This window comes from Xyrauchen texanus, chromosome 10, assembly GCF_025860055.1.
Source record: "Xyrauchen texanus isolate HMW12.3.18 chromosome 10, RBS_HiC_50CHRs, whole genome shotgun sequence".
Classification (NCBI taxonomy): domain Eukaryota; kingdom Metazoa; phylum Chordata; class Actinopteri; order Cypriniformes; family Catostomidae; genus Xyrauchen; species Xyrauchen texanus.
In genome coordinates, this window is record NC_068285.1 from 8,701,597 (window position 1) to 8,718,864 (window position 17,268).

The following is a 17,268-nucleotide window of genomic DNA, read 5'->3' on the forward strand; positions in this document are numbered from 1 at the left end:
AAAAAACGGTCAAATTAAATGTTTTGAATTAAAACAAAGGAGAAGGCAGCTGCTATGTGATCACTGATTGGTTCCTGCTAACACAGCGTGCACATGCGCAGCTCATTCATGTCTATGTCCGCTGGCATGCAGTCAACGGAATGTGCTGCTCCTCTCAGCCGCTCACTGAACAGAGCAGACACAGCGGGGAAGCAAGACCTCACGCTTGCAGTATTGGCGATATTTGGAATTTGGAAAGTTGCTAAGGTTTGTCCAAAAATTCGCTAGATTTGTCGCTAGTCGCTTTTTTGAAAAAATGTCGCTAAAGGGGTCTGAAAAGTCGCTAAAAATAGCGACAAAGTCGCTAAGTTGGCAACAATGTTTCCAAGGGTGCAAACTATTCACCATTTGGCGAAATTCACCGTTTTGAATTGAAATATGTCAGAAATCTTTTGCTCTGTTCTTGCCCGATAAGATGTCAGAACTGCCCCTCTCTGGGTTTCAGCGACTTGAGGTTTGCGTATGACTGCATGGTTTTGTCTTTCATATACTACTTCCTCCCGTTTGACTCACTTTGCTCTCAGTATTGTTTGCCATTTTTGACCTGGTGGGAACCAAAAGTCTCCTGTCAGTATTTGCTGAAATCTCAACGTCCTGTTTGGATATTTACTTGATATATTTGTTACGGTACAAATAACTCTCTTACCAACTGATTCAGATTTTTTTGTTTGAATGTTTTTGCACTTGTTTGTGTTTTACTGTGGATCGTGAACAAAGAGCTCGATGGTGTCAGGAAGTCATCTGTGGCACTATGAGGTGACGCCGGGTCCGGCTTTCCCAAGCTCTGATGAGAAGAGAACGGCTGGTTTCTCAGATCCTGTTCTGACTCTGATAAGGGTCCCTGAGAACTGTTCCCAGGACTGCAGCATACGTGGTTCCCAGACGGTTTGGCCCCTCCTGGGCTGCGAGAAAATTATTTTTTTTCCAGGTCTGGGAATGGGACTCATTTCTCACCAGCAGGTGCAGTGGCACATTTCCATCTGAATTTTGACCCCAATTGTGAGAACGGCATAGCAGATTCTGTTCTTTTTGAAATGGTGGGAATTTCCTTTAGGGTTTTAGTTGTAGAGTATTTATATTCTTTCCATATTTATATGAAATTCATAATACTTGTAATACTTTGTTATAGGTGTGTTTAAATCTCTATCAATTATGGGACTGCAATAATACCTGCTATTGGTTCAATATCAATATCTATTTTGTAGTTAAGACTTTTATTTGTCTATACAGAAATTGAAACTTAGTTAATTGAGGATAAACCTACCCTGAGAAATATTCACTAGTCAAATATTCAACATTTAGCCCTTTTTAAACTCAAACTGATTATCTTGAGTATTGTGAATTTGGCTTTATTTCTATTGCATTTCCAATTTGTATTTAAATGTAAGTTTAGTTTTAATTAGTTCTCTTTATATACACTCACCTAAAGGATTATTAGGAACACCTGTTCAATTTCTCATTAATGCAATTAACTAATCAACCAATCACATGGCAGTTGCTTCAATGCATTTAGGGGTGTGGTCCTGGTCAAGACAATCTCCTGAACTCCAAACTGAATGTCAGAATGGGAAAGAAAGGTGATTTAAGCAATTTTGAGCGTGGCATGGTTGTTGGTGCCAGACGGGCCGGTCTGAGTATTTCACAATCTGCTCAGTTACTGGGATTTTCACGCACAACCATTTCTAGGGTTTACAAAGAATGGTGTGAAAAGGGAAAAACATCCAGTATGCGGCAGTCCTGTGGGCGAAAATGCCTTGTTGATGCTAGAGGTCAGAGGAGAATGGGCCGACTGATTCAAGCTGATAGAAGAGCAACTTTGCCTGAAATAACCACTCGTTACAACCGAGGTATGCAGCAAAGCATTTGTGAAGCCACAACACGCACAACCTTGAGGTGGATGGGCTACAACAGCAGAAGACCCCACCGGGTACCACTCATCTCCACTACAAATAGGAAAAAGAGGCTACAATTTGTTCAATAATATCAGGCTAATGTTCAATAATTATTAAACAATATTTCGCTTTCTAAAGCAACAATTTGTATTGTCTTATCAATGCTTTACTCGTCTGCCACAATGTCATGCATGCATTTAATTGTATGAATTATTATATTTATAAGATATAATATATTTATAATTATTTAAACATTATTAAATCATACAATGTGCATTTATAAAGTATTCAGACCCCTTCATTTTTTTCATATTTTGTTATGTTGCAGCCTTGTGCTAAAATGCTTTATTTTTTTCACATCAATCTTCACTCCATACCCCATAATGACAAAGCAAAAGCCATATTTTTTATAACTTTGCAAAGTTATAAAAAAAAAAAACTAAATATCACATTGACGTAAGTATACAGACCCTTTACCATGACATTTGAAATTGAGCTCAAGTGCATCCTATCTCTCTGGATCTTCTTTGAGATGTTTCTACACTTTGATTTGAGTCCACCTGTGGAAAATTCAATTGATTGGACATCATTTGGAAAGGTGCGCAGCTGTCTATATAAGGTCTCACAGCTGAAAATCCATATCAGAGCAAAAACCAAGCCATGAGATCAAAGGAACAGCCTGCAAAGCTCAGAGAGAGGATTGTGTCCAAGCACAGATCTGGGGAAGGCTACAAAAATGTTTTGGCTGCATTAAAGGTTCCCAGGAGCACAGTGGCCTCCATAGTTCTTAAATGGAAGAAGTTTGGAATAACTAGGACTCTTCCTAGAGCTGGTCGACCGGCCAAACTGAGCTATCGGGGGAGAAGGGCCTTGGTAAGAGAGGTGGCCAAGATACTGACTGTCACTCTGATTGAGCTCCAGAGATCATGTGTGGAGATGGGAGAAGGAAAACCATCACTGCAACAATCCACTGATCTGGGCTTTATGGCAGAGTGGCCAGACTGAAGCCTCTCCTCAGTACAAGACCCATTAAAAAAGCACCTAAAGGACTCTCAGACTGAGAAACAAGATTCTCTGGTCTGATTAAATGAAGATTGAGCTGTTTGGCCTCAATTCCAAGTGTCATGTCTGGAGGAAACCAGGCACCACTCATCACCTGCGCAATACCATCCCAACTCTGAAGCATGCTGTGAAGGAAAGCTGAATGCAGCAAATCACAGAGATATCCTTAATGAGAACCTGGTTCAGAGCACTCGGGACCTCAGACTGGGCCGAAGGTTCACCTTCCAACAGGACAATGACCCCAAGCACAAAGCCAAGACAACACAAGAGTGTCTTGGGTACAACTCTGTGAATGTCCTTGAGTGGCCCAGCCAGAGCCTGGACTTGAACTCAATCAAACATGGTAAATGGTAAATGGTCTGCACTTATAATGCCTTTTTTAACCTTAGAGGTTACCAAAGTGCTTTACACTGTGTCCCAATCACCCATTCACACACCAATGGTGGCAGAGCTGCCATGCAAGGCGCTAGTCTGCCATTGGGAGCAACTTGGGGTTCAGTGTCTTGCCCAAGGACACTTCTTGAGGAACAAGGAACATCTCTGGAGACCTGAGCTGTCCACTGACGGTCCCAATCATACCCAAAAAGACTTGAGGCTGTAATCGCTGCCAAAGGTGCTTCAAATAAGTACTGAGTTATGGGTAAACATGAACCTGAAGTTTATTCTGGCTGATGCTCAGAATCAGGCAGCATTTTTCTTCTTCTGCTTTTGTAACGGCAGATCACAAGCTAAAATATTGCATTACCACCATCTAGGCAGCTTATGATGGCTCACGATAAGAAGAGACTCTCTGATGGTGCTGTAAAGTGACCAACCACAGTTTGTTTACTTTTACAAGACGTACAAATACTGTATTTGACCTGTACAGCCGAAACTTGCAATGCATGTCAATTGCAATAAAGTCAGAAAGAAACAAGCTCAGAGTCTCTGTTCACATATTATCCATACTCAATATTATGTGACAAGTGCAAAACATCAGCCCAAGGAGACTTTGTCATAAAAATTACAGAGTAGCTTGCCAAACTACAGTTTTAAAGTAGCTTCCCCAACACTGTTCCTTGATCTATGCTATGTTTGCGAGGCATTTGAATTTGGTGCTGATGTCATTTGCTGACATCTGTGAAACTGTACCGGTTCTCTCTTGCATAAGCACCGACCCATCTGAAGTTCTGGAATTTTCTCTGCTGGTGTCCTATATGCCAGTGTTGAACTTGACTCCTAAACACTGATCGCTTCACATAACAAACTTGGCAGCCCTCGCTGACCGCTGTCAAGCCGGCGCAGAGATGCATGTGTGTGTGTGTGTGTGTGTGTGTGGTAATCCTATTATGGCTTTAGACGTGAGGCAACCTTCCCCTTGTGTCGGACAGGCCTACACACAAACACACACACACACACACACACACAGAAATCTCTCTCTAAAGATAGCATTGATTCCTGTGAGGCTTGCGGTCAGTACACACAGATCTCTTCACATATTCTTTCTGAATTTTTGTTGCTGTGCCAACCGCCGCATGATCTGCACCGTCAGCCTGTGTTGGGTTATGCGGCATTATAACAGCCTTGTGTAGAGTGTTTTGATAGCGAGAGGTGTGTGTGTGTGTGTGTGTGTGTGTGTGTGAGAGACAGTGATTTTGGTGGTCAGTTTTTAGAAAGCTGGCATGTCACACACTGTGCGATGTGTGTATGCTCTGGCACTATAACAACCCCACATAACAAACAGACTATAAAGGTCGTCATTCATCACGATGTCTGTCAGCTCTCCACGACTCCATCTAGTCTTCATTTGCTGTAATTATGTGACAGACTTATTTTCACACACAAACTCTTAAAATGACAGCTTGAGTGTTTTTCACTGGTACTGCAGTTGCTTCTGTTGTTGTTTAGTTGCTCTGTAATGAACAAATTATTCACCCTGTTTTGTTTTCGTTTGTTTTGTTTTTATTTCCTAGTTAAATATGCCGTTTCTCTCAGATTCTGTTTATGCTGATTTTAAATCAAACTAAACTAAATCTAGGAATATATTTTCATGTTGTTTGTGCTGTAATGTTCCAGCAATATTAATGCAATTTTATGATTTTCTCTGTTATTTATTTTGTGTGATATTATCCGGCTAGAATAGCGATATTTGCACCCTAAATGTGATTTTCAGGGACATTTCTTTACCTTTATTTGTGCATTCTTCCAGAAAGTACTTTTAAAGGAATTACAGGTTCAGTTCAAGTTCAGCTCATTCGACAGCATTTGTGGAATAATGTTGATTTATCACCAAAATTAATTGAAACTCGTCCCTCATTTTCTGGGATCCAGTGAGACACTTACAGTGGAAGTTAATGGGGTCAGCCTGTAAACATAGGGTATGTTTATTACATAGTACATGCACTAAATATATATATATATATATAATTCAGCCTATTTTTTATATTTACGCATTTTTAATTTCATAACGAAATTCCATCAATTACTGTATGTATTTTTAACTAAAATTTAATGACTAAATGACTTGTTAAAGAATATTCAGTTCTATTTTAATGGAATTTTACTATGAAATTGAAATGCGTAATATATATATATATATATGTGTCACAAATACAGAAATATATTACATTTTCTATATTAAAATGAATTGTTTAGTTTTTCCATTTATTGGTATTAACTGTTTATCTGCTTTCTTCCATTATTGATTTATTTCACCATGTTCTTGCTGATATGGTATTAAATAATATATGGTAATATTACAGTATATTTTATCATATTAAAACAGCCTGTGTCCTCATTTATGACTAAAATGCAAATAAAATAAATGCTCAATCTGAATAAATAGATTACAATTACATTTTAGAGTTTTAGAGTCATAAATATGCTTATTAAATTTTAGTAAAAGTTAAAATTAAGTTGCAGTTGATGGTTAATTAGGATTGATGGATAAACTCGCACCTTAATTGACTTGTGTATTAAATAACGGAGTATCAATGAGAAGACTTTCTGTTGTTTGAATATTAAAATCGTCAAAACATTATTCTTTTTTTTTTATTTATCCCCTTTTCTCCCCAATTTGGAATGCCCAATTCCCACTACTTAGTAGGTCCTCTTGGTGGCGCTGTTACTCGCCTCAATCCGGGTGGCGGAGGACAAGTCTCAGTCGTCTCCGCTTCTGAGACCGCCGATCCACGCATCTTATCACGTGACTCGTTGTGCATGACACCACGGAGACTCACAACATATGGAGGCTCATGCTACTCTCCACGATCCTCCCTAGCAACCGGGCCAATTTGGTTGCTTAGGAGACCTGGCTGGAGTCACTCAGCACACCCTGGATTCAAACTCCAGGGGTGATAATCCACGTCAATACTCGCTGAGATACCCAGGACCCCAAAATCGTCTATTTTGAATATATGCTATTTTTATTATTTACTGTTAATATTTAATATATTGGTTATTCATTTATGCACACTGTATTTAAACTGTAGTTTAGTAAACGCTGTTGTCAATTGCAAACACGGGAACGCAAAACAGAGCTTTTGTCCCCCGTAATTTGAGTTTTCAGGAGCATTTTGGACCCCAACTCTCATTGATTTCTGTCTCTGGACGTGTTTGAAGTTTTATTTTTGGATCATAAGACGGTAGTTCAGGTAGGGAAAGTGTTTCTAGATCACCTCAAAAATGCCCGTCTCCTGCACAGAGGCGTTGGCACGCTGGATGCGTGTTCCTTCTGATCCGGGAACAATGAAAGTGTATTTTTATTGGTACGCTGGAGGTCTGCTAAGCTTTCAGACGATTACTAAACCTATAATGTTTAAACAGCATTCTTTATTTATGTGCGTAATCATGTGAGCGTGTTCATGAGGGAGAAAGTTGATTTAAATGAAGTCTTTTAATGCTTTAATAGTCTGAACCTGTTTTCTTGTAATAATAAGATCATCATTTTATGTGTCATTTTTCACAGACCTGAAACCGCTTTTAACTAAGAAGCTTCATATTCATGTCCCCTGGGCTGTGTATACAGGAAGTGACATCACACCTGTGTTAATTGCATGTTGGGATGTTAATAATCAGTGGTTTGTCGTGCTCTCAGGTCTTCCAGAACAATACTACAGCCTGACGTGGTTCCTCAGTCCAATCCTGGGTCTCATCTTTACTCCTCTGGTTGGTTCGGCGAGTGACCGCTGTACACTGCGCTGGGGCCGCAGGCGACCCTTCATCCTGGCACTGTGTGTGGGCGTGCTGTTGGGCGTGGCTCTTTTTCTCAATGGTTCACTCATAGGTGAGTCCACAGACAGGTGAGAAAGTCAGAATTGAATGAAGCTTTAAAGTCCACAAGATAACAAAATTGACCAACTTCCTTATTATATATATATATATAATACATGTTCCTGGTCTTAATGTGCAAGAGTCGTCAGTGCATGTTGAGATTTGTGCAGGCATCAAGTTGAAGCCCGAACCTGGCCCGGTCCGGACAGCCCAACCAATATACTGAGATATATTCATTATATATTAGTTGGGATTTAACGCATTAATTCACTGCAATTAATGATATAAAAACGGATATAAAAAAGAAGTTATGAAATGTATGCAATTAAGTTTGTCGCTGGACTCTAATAAGGATTATTCCGACCATCGGAGCAATTCAAGCTTGAAGTTGCACCTGTTTTCAGCAGGGTGCAATAAGCGCAACTCCAGCTGTATTAAGAACAAACCACATTCAGACTTGCGCGACACTTGTGACGGCACAAGATGAGAACATGGCACGCATTTCTGAATGCAGGTATCTCGAGATGTGTTTCATTTTACACAGCGACTGAAAAATACTGTGTTCATGACGCAACGCAACCAAAGTGAGACGGTCCAAAAGCGTCTGTCCAGCGCTGGACTGGGTAAAGAAATCGGCCCGGGATTTTACATAGCAACTGGCCCACATGTTGTTGAGCGGGGGGGGTGTTATGGGTGTTCGCTGTCCTTTTCTGCATATCGCGGCGCCGTTTTGTGGTCCGTTCTGCATAACACGGCGGCTCATTTTAGCTTATTGCAACCCACCAAACCGCTCGGCCACAAATTGCATCGGCCCACCGGGAAAATGCCCGGTATGCCAGATTACAAGTCCAGCCCAGTGTCCGTCTGATGCATGTTTACCTTCCTAGAAAAAGCCCTTATAATAAATCTATCTCGGACACATTGACGAATTACATTGCAAAATGGGTTACTGTGCACTTTAGGCCAATGACAGGCTAATGTTCAATAATAACAAATAAATAAACAATATATTGCCTTCTAAAGCCACTTGTATTATCTTATCAATGCTTTTTTCATTAGTCACAAAAATGTCATGCATTTTAATTATCTAAATTATTATATGTATAATATGTATTGCATTTATAATTATTGAAATATAACTATGTATAATTATTTAGCATTATATAGTTGTTTGAGGGACTTTCTCAGGAAATATTTATATTTGCGATTCGATATTGATTCATATGGGTATATTTCAGTTAAAATGTCCTTTTGCGTGCACTTGAAAGCAATTCTCCCCCACCTAATGCTGTTGGTTATACAGGTCACCTTCTAACTAGGTACATTACGAAAATATACATTTGACTAATTATATATGATTCGTTTTTCATCATTTTGGTCACATTTTGGCTTTTTAAAAATGAATTCATGCATTCAATCAACACATGATATTATATTGCATATAATATACATGTTATATGTTTATTGTTTAATTTCATAGTTGGTACTATTTACATTTTTTTTTTTTTTTTTTTACACGTGCTAAAAAACGTTACTGTCTCTTTAAGAAAACCGGCAGTTCTATAAAGAGCGCATATTAACGAGAGAAGGCTCGAACAGCTTTATATCATCCGTGCTGTGTGTGATTTATAATTAAATGTTTATTTTATGCTGTTTTTGGATCAACAACTGATGATAAATGGCAGAAAAGGTATTAAAAGTAACATTATTCAATGACAGATTGATTGTGTGGATCTTGTCTTTGGACTCACACAGGGCTGGACTGGTAATCTGGCATACCGGGCATTTTCTCGGTGGGCCGACGCACTTTGGGGCCAATCATAGGTGCACTGGCCATCAGGAGAACCGAGCGGTCCGGTGTGTCGCCCGCGAAATGGGCCGCGATAAGTTAAAATGAGCCGCCGAGTTATGAAGAACGGACCACAAAACGGCACCGCCATATGCAGAAAAAGACAGCGAACACGCCGAACCCCAGTCAAACCAAACATTTCCTCTCAACACTCGGTCAAAGGATCTCGCTGTTGAGCTTCTTCACCACTGAACTACTCAATCGCCGCTGAGTGAAATCTGAACCTTTACCAGCCAGTTGCCAAATATTTACGTTTTAGTAGCATAGTGCGAAATTTGGGTGCATATGTGATTTATTTCCTCTCACTGTAAAAGAGGGTTGTGCATAGAGGAAAATACTGATATTGAGATCGTGATGCATCGGGAAATGTATATTTTTACCCAGCCCTATCCATTAGGGTGAGATGTTTGCAAAAATCAAGTTGTTTTTATCAGGAGCGCTCTTGTTCTTGGCACAGAACGGCCAACGTCAGCTGGCACGTGTTTGTGAAGAGAATGGACACCTGCTGATATCTGAACCCCACTCAACACCTGTCAGCGCCTCAGATCTCAACAATATTTTTAATATTTTAATTGTGGGAAGTTAATGTATTTTCCATTTCAACCTTAAAACTGTGGGGTGTTTTCAGGCAATCTGTTAAAAATGCGAACAGAATGTACTTTTACTATTTCACCGGTTCACAAAGGGGGACTTTAAAGGGATATTTCTCCCAAAAATAATAAACCTGTCAGCATTTACTCATTCTCATGTTGCGCAAACTTGTGAAAAATCTTCTCAAGAGTTTAGTTGTCCATATTTCTTCCCTGCTGAAAAGAAAACAGCCTCTGATGTTTTGCTGGTCTTACATGGTTTAAGATGGTCTCCCAAGCTGGTTTTTCTACTAGTTTAGCTGGAGGCCAGCTTGACTCCCAGCATGCCCTGCTGAAAAGTGCCCAAAACCCTCTTAAAACAGCTGAAAGACCAGCAAACCACCTTTTAGGCTGGTTTAATCTGATTTTGTCAGTAGATTTAACACAGAAAACCATCATTATCTGAGTGAAGAGAGACCCTCTGGTGTGTGTGTGTGTGTGTGTGTGTGTGTGTGTGTGTGTGTGTGTGTGTGTGTGTGTGTGTGTGTGTGTGTGTGTGTGTGTGTGTGTGTGTGTGTGTGTGTGTGTATTTATCACTTTGTGGGGAACAAATGTCCCCATAAGGATAGTAAAACCCGAAATTTTTGACCTTGTGGGGACATTTTGTCGGTCCCCATGAGGAAAACAGCTTATAAATCATACTAAATTATGTTTTTTGAAAATGTAAAAATGCAGAAAGTTTTCTGTGAGGGTTAGGTTTAGGGGTAGGGTTAGGTTTAGGGGATAGAATATAAAGTTTGTACAGTATAAAAACCATTATGTCTATGGAAAGTCCCCATAAAACATGGAAACACTACGTGTGTGTGTGTGTGTGTGTGTGTGTGTGTGTGTGTGGCAGCGTGAACTCTGTCTGTCTCTATGACATGGGAAAGGATTAGGAACCAGTTCACAGGGAACTGTTTCCTGTTGTGCCCTTTTTACCTTTCATTGGCTATCTGGAACAACTTCCTGTCTCCACAACTAGCTCGCTGCACGCCGACTCTCTTGTGAGGAAGAAATTTTACTCACCCGAATATTGACGTAACACAGTGAAGACTATATACTTGTGTTCACCTTCTTACTGTGTCTTTTACAGTTTAACGTGTGTGTGTGTGAGAGTGTGTGTGTTAGAGTGTGTGTTAGAGTGTGTGTTAGAGTGTGTGTGAGAGTGTGTGTGTTAGAGTGTGTGTTAGAGTGTGTGTTAGTGTGTGTGTTAGAGTGTGTGTTAGAGTGTGTGTTAGAGTGTGTGTTAGAGTGTGAGTGAGAGTGTGAGTGAGAGTGTGTGTGTGTGAGTGTGAGTGAGAGTGTGTGTGTGTGAGAGTGTGTGTGTGTGTGAGAGAGTGTGTGTGTGTGTGTGTGTGTGTGTGTGAGCGTGTATTTATCACTTTGTGGGGACCAAATGTCCCCATAAGGATAGTAAAACCCGAAATGTTTGACCTTGTGGGGACATTTTGTCGGTCCCCATGAGGAAAACAGCTTATAAATCATACTAAATTATGTTTTTTGAAAATGTAAAAATGCAGAAAGTTTTCTGTGAGGGTTAGGTTTAGGGGATAGAATATAAAGTTTGTACAGTATAAAAACCATTATGTCTATGGAAAGTCCCCATAAAACATGGAAACACAACAAGGTGTGTGTGTGTGTGTGTGTGTGTGTGTGTGGATAGTGAATTAATAATCATAATATAGAATAGTAAATCTTTCACACTTTACAGCCCTAAATAGTAACAGTGAAGCTTGCCTTAACAAAGGCCAATAATTATGCACACAACACACCTTTTGGTCACCCGCTAATCTAATGTAACCCTAGAAAAAAGAAAAAATATGCCAAAACAATCAATAGATGTTTCAATAGAGGCACGTACATGTGACATGTTGCATGTAATGACAATGGAGCCAATTGACATGCGCCGGATGAAGGTCATGCATTACGGGATGTTTGAATTCCCTGAGGGCACAGGCAGTATGTGTCGGACATGCTGACAGTCTGTGTGGAATATTGATTAATGGTAAATTTGCACTTCAGAGCACATGACCAATCGTATATTCGGTTGCCGTATATTCTGTCGTAAGCGAGGAAGAGAGCTGTTGAGTTGACAATCAGGTTTATTAATAGGAAGGCTCACACATTCAAATACTTTAATATCCCAGTTTAATATGCAGTCAACTATAAGTCAGCCATTTGTAGGTTGATTTGCATGAAAAGTGGAAACACTGTGACTCTGTGGTGCACAACATCAGAAGTGTCTGTTATAAACTCCTAGTAAACACTACTGTAAATACAGTATTACCATATCCACTTTCCATATAGCACTAAGTTAAACTTTTTGATATAATTATGTGAAGTACTTGCACTGAATATGTTAGCGCTACAGTGTTAGCATTGCATGCTAATCGGTGAGCGTGCTAACTGAAAACACAAAGATAAACCTTTAATTTGATCATCTGTTGCTTTGGTTATATCATGTGATGTGCCATATATAGCTTACGCAACATTCATTTATGTATTTTCAAGTGGTGTCAGTCAATTCAAATATTTAATCGTGATTAATCGCTTGATTTTACATAATCGCGATTAATCGCTGATTTTGAAAGTGCTTAAATTAGCTCTATACATACGGATTTTCCTGCTAAAATTACTTTAGTTCCCTCTTAGAAAAGAAAACAATGTGTAACCATAAAGTTTTTAACATTTTCCAACATGAGCGTTAAACATGAACGTGTTAAACGTTTCAATTAATCGCTAACGTAACGTTAAACGTTAACGTGTTAATTTCGATAGCTCTAGTTTTTTCATGATTAAAATAACGTAAGCCTTCAAGCAATATTTTGGTAAATGGTAAATGGTCTGCACTTATATAGCGCTTTTTTTAACCTTAAAGGTTACCAAAGCGCTTTACACTCTTTCCCAATCACCCATTCACACACACATTCATACACCAATGGTGGCAGAGCTGCCATGCAAGGCGCTAGCCTGCCATTGGGAGCAAATTTTAGGATTTTAGCATTTTAGGATTTACGCACCTAATAAAATACCCAAAACAACTTCTTTTAGCCATTGAAATCACTACGGGATTTCTTGGGGGACTGCCTGACATCGCTACATTGATTCTGTAGTTTTGCTGAAAATGGCCAAAATTTGGACCTGCTTGTATGCAACTCTTATGGTCTTCTCTCTCTCTCTTTGTTTCGCTCTCTCAGGTCTTGCTTTAGGAGACGTGCCAAATAATCAGCCAATAGGGATCGTGATGACCGTTTTGGGGGTCGTGGTGCTGGATTTCTGTGCTGATGCAACGGAGGGCCCTATACGAGCGTATCTGCTGGACGTGGCAGACACAGATGAACAGGACATGGCCCTCAACATCCACGCCTTTTCTGCTGGTACAGCACAATAAATTCACCCAGCAAAGAAATCAAACGCTTTGTCGGTCCTTCAGTTCCTCACATAACACATAATCTGGGCTTGAATATATTTGAAAGACCTGAGTCTTATGGCCGTTCACACCAAATGCGTAATGTTTGTGTCAGAACTGTTTTTCAATGTAAACATGCACTAATGGACTTCTTTGACTGTTGTGCTGCATCTTGCTGTATTTTCAGCATCTCGCACAGGTGTGCCACATTTTTAGACGTCACGTCAAGTTAAAAAGAACTGTTAAAAATGCATCTCGAGACACCTGCCGTCTGTTCTTTTCATTTTGATGCATCTAGCATTTTTAAGCACGAGAATGTGTCATGAGACCAGAAGTTGAGACCATTTTAACATCTGCTGCAACACTCTGACACAAGCATGAGTTAACCAGTGAGAATTTCATAGAGGTAGGTCAGGTTGTGCTTTCAGAAAACCCAATTTGCTGTATTCCCGCTTGATTTCAAACTGATCCGAATATCTCCACGCTCTTAAAGTACATGTTGCTCATTCCTATCCCTCATACTTCCATCAAAGTTTTTTTTCTAGTGTGTAAGCACCCTTAGAGGATCAGTGCTAAGCTGTTTGTGTGTCTTGTGTTTTCTTTAGGGCTGGGAGGTGCGGTTGGTTATGCTCTCGGCGGTCTTGACTGGACGCACACCTTCCTGGGTCAGGCCTTCAAGTCTCAGGAGCAGATTCTGTTCCTCTTTGCTGCAGTTCTGTTCACAGTGTCCGTCGCTCTTCACCTCTTCAGTATCGAAGAACAACAGTTCAGTCCGCAACAAGACCGTCTCGACGAGGAAGCTGAAACCGAATCGAATGCTAAAGTCCACAGCTCTCTGGTACCACCAGCGCACCAAAGTCAACTCGACATGATCTACGAAGATGAGTCTTACGACCACTATGTTCATTACGACCTGTATACTGACCGGTGCTCGGAACGAGATCTAGACATGGACTTCCTTGATGACATTGTCCGCAGTAAGAGCGACTCCGTTTTGGCCATGGCTGATGCGACATTGGACCATCTCGACCACGATATGCTATTCTTGCGTGAAATTGAGCCTTCAATCTTCCAAGACCGGATTTCGTCCTATCACGGGTCGCTGCCACGGCGCAGCAGCAGTGCTGGGAGTCAGGAGTTCTTGCGCTGTAAATTAAGTCGTGCTTCTGCGTTGTTGCAACAGGCAGAGCACAACAGTGAGGAAGCTCTACTTAACAACCAACTCAATGGATCCAAAGCACCCAATGGACAACCAACGGACCTTAATGGCATGAACGGTCACACCCAACCCAACACGTCTATGAAAACTTCGAGCACCAATGCATCCATACGACGCAGACGCCACACCTTCTATCGACAGTCGTCTTGTACCTTCTCCTACTATGGCCGCGTAGGCTCCCACCGTTACCGTTACCGTCGTGCCAATGCAGCGTTGCTCATCAAACCGTCCCGTAGTATGAATGACATTTATGAGATGGAGAAAAGGCAGAAGCAGAGGAATGGACAGAGGAAGAGAAACCAGAGCGAGAACACCAACTTGAGTGGGGACGCGGAGAGCGAGGAGGAGGAGGTGGAGACCACCGTGCGACTGCTGTGGATGTCCATGTTGAAGATGCCCAAAGAGCTGTTCAGACTGTGCATTTGTCACCTGGTCACCTGGTTTTCCATCATTGCCGAGGCCGTGTTCTACACTGACTTCATGGGGCAGGTCATCTATGAGGGTGACCCCACGGTGAGCATTTTTATTTGTTACTGTGGTTTAACCTCAAATAAAACCATATTTGCACCTGGTTTAACACCATTAATGTCAAATGGCACTGGTTATCGCGTGCCACGTGAACAATCGTGATTCGGCACGTTTGAATATACGTGACCGCAGATGAGATTTGAGAGCTGCGTAAAAGGGGAAGTTGATTTGTGGACAATGACAAATTGGTGCAGATATTTGAGGGAGGGCATGTGGTTAGTTAGCAAAATGGCGGAAGTTAGCAAAAAGCAAAAAAAAAACGGCAACTTAAAATTTTGACCCAATGACAACACATTTATTTTTTGGTGAATACTCCTTTTGGTGGCCCTCGGGGTCCTGGCATCAGTTCGAAATGTTAGTTTTTACTTTAATACTTTACCGCTAATCTCTGCTTTTGCTGTAGGCCCCGTTGAACTCCACCGCGCTGTATAACTACCACAAGGGGGTGCAGATGGGCTGCTGGGGTCTAGTGATATATGCCGCTACTGCTGCTTTATGTTCAGGTGAGTGTCACTCACCTAGACAGCCAAAAAACTTATGTTTCAGTGCTGCACAAAGCTGTTGAACGTCACACCTTAAAAACTAGAAATGCAACAAAACATTGTGCTTTCAATTATGAATCAATGAATCAATTCAAATTCTTTATTTCCTTTTTTTAAATCTAGCTATACTGCAGAAGTCCCTGGATAACTTTGACCTCAGTATAAAGGTCATCTACATCCTGGGCACTCTGGGTTTTGCGGTGGGTACGCTTGTCATGGCGATCTTCCCAAATGTCTACGTCTCCATGGTGATGATCAGCAGCATGGGAATTATCTCCATGAGCATCTCATACTGTCCGTATGCTCTGCTGGGGCAGTATCATGAAATGAAAGAGGTCAGAATCTTCTTCAGACGTGCATTCATCTCTTTAAGACCATAATCCCATTACAACTCCTAATAAAATGTTAAATATGATGTTTTCAAAATAATGAGTTTGTCCAGCCTTTATTTTGATTGCGTTAAAAAATCCTGTAGAATGGAAAGAAGAAATATGTGGTGTTTAAACTTGATGTATTTTTATATTTGCACTGTTTGCAGTATGTCCAGCACAGCCCTGGGAACTCCAAGCGAGGTTTTGGCATCGACTGCGCCATCCTGTCGTGCCAAGTGTACATCTCGCAGATCCTGGTGGCGTCGGCGCTAGGGGCGGTGGTGGACGCCGTGGGCAGCGTGCGGGTCATTCCCATGGTGGCGTCTGGTGGCTCCTTCTTGGGTTTCCTTGCATCCTGCTTCCTCGTCATCTACCCGGGTTCGAACGTAGAAGGCAACGCGTCAAAGAGCGAGCAGACAAAAGCGTTGACGTCTAGTAACGTCCACGGAGAAAACATGGTCACTGAGAAACCCAGCTTCCTGAAGCTCACCCGGAAAGGTACTGCCACCACAACCTGCAAAGTGGAGTGCGAATCCACGCTGTGAATGTGATCCGATTCCGACAACTGCTAACATTCCCAACGGCTGGGCACGTTTTTACACACGTCAACAAGACCACGGGGAGACAGTTTCTGGGGAGTTGTTTTTTTTGTCAGTGTTGTTGTTTGTGTTTTTTTTTGTCTCCACTTGGCCTGGTGTTGTGGGTCTCAGGGTTGCAGTAGGGTGAGGACGGGCATCCTTCCCTCTCAGGGCCACCAGGGGGCGACTCTGGGCTGAACTTTTCAGGGGAGAGAGAGAGAGAGAGAGAGAGGGCGTGCTGTCTCTCTCGCTCTTATCGACATGCACTTATCTTGCACACTTCCATTCTAAGCTCATACTAAACAAATCTAATATAATGTAAAGAAATCTCTAATGTCATTCAATCGCTCAAAAACTTTATATAAAAAAAAATTATATTGTTTTAACTGCTGTCCTAATCAAGGACATTATGATTACCAAAAGTTGTCCAGTGCAATAATTTACAGTTATTGTTTTATTTTAGGCGTGCCATGCAGGTAAAGGGGTAAATCTCACAAAGAAATGTCCAAGACACCAAAATCAAAAGAAAAAAAAATTAGAATGTATATTTTTAGAGCTATTGTAACATTATTTTCATGGTAAAAAGCAAATTGTCCCTAATTTTCCGTACCGTAATGCCAAAATTTTATAAATATTAAATGTTTTATATACGTTACTATTTTATAATACTGCAGATATATACTGTACTATTATATAATATACACTCACATTAGTGGCCAAAAATATTGGCACCCTTTTTAAATATAAGAAAAGAAGGTTGTGAAATATATATCCTTATTGTTTATCCTTTTGATCTTTCATAGACAAAAATCTATCCTCTAATTGATATCAAACAATTGCAACAAGTTTTATCAACAAAAAAAAAAACATTTTGTCAAATATGTGTGGCACAATTATTGGCAATACTTTGTGCAACC

General features: G+C 40.8%; 1 protein-coding gene across 1 annotated transcript in view; it reads left to right on the forward strand.

Annotated features, from left to right (window-relative positions):
• LOC127650410 (solute carrier family 45 member 4-like) overlaps positions 1 to 17,058 on the forward strand; it is a 52,533-nt gene extending 35,475 nt beyond the window's left edge. Inside the window, exons 4-9 of the mRNA XM_052135839.1 lie at positions 7,069 to 7,257; positions 12,902 to 13,081; positions 13,719 to 14,845; positions 15,264 to 15,363; positions 15,526 to 15,737; positions 15,941 to 17,058. Of these exons, the coding sequence (XP_051991799.1) occupies positions 7,069 to 7,257; positions 12,902 to 13,081; positions 13,719 to 14,845; positions 15,264 to 15,363; positions 15,526 to 15,737; positions 15,941 to 16,318 (2,186 nt within the window). The 3' untranslated portion in view covers positions 16,319 to 17,058. The remainder of the gene's footprint in view (positions 1 to 7,068; positions 7,258 to 12,901; positions 13,082 to 13,718; positions 14,846 to 15,263; positions 15,364 to 15,525; positions 15,738 to 15,940) is intronic.
• Positions 17,059 to 17,268: the final 210 nt, after the last annotated feature.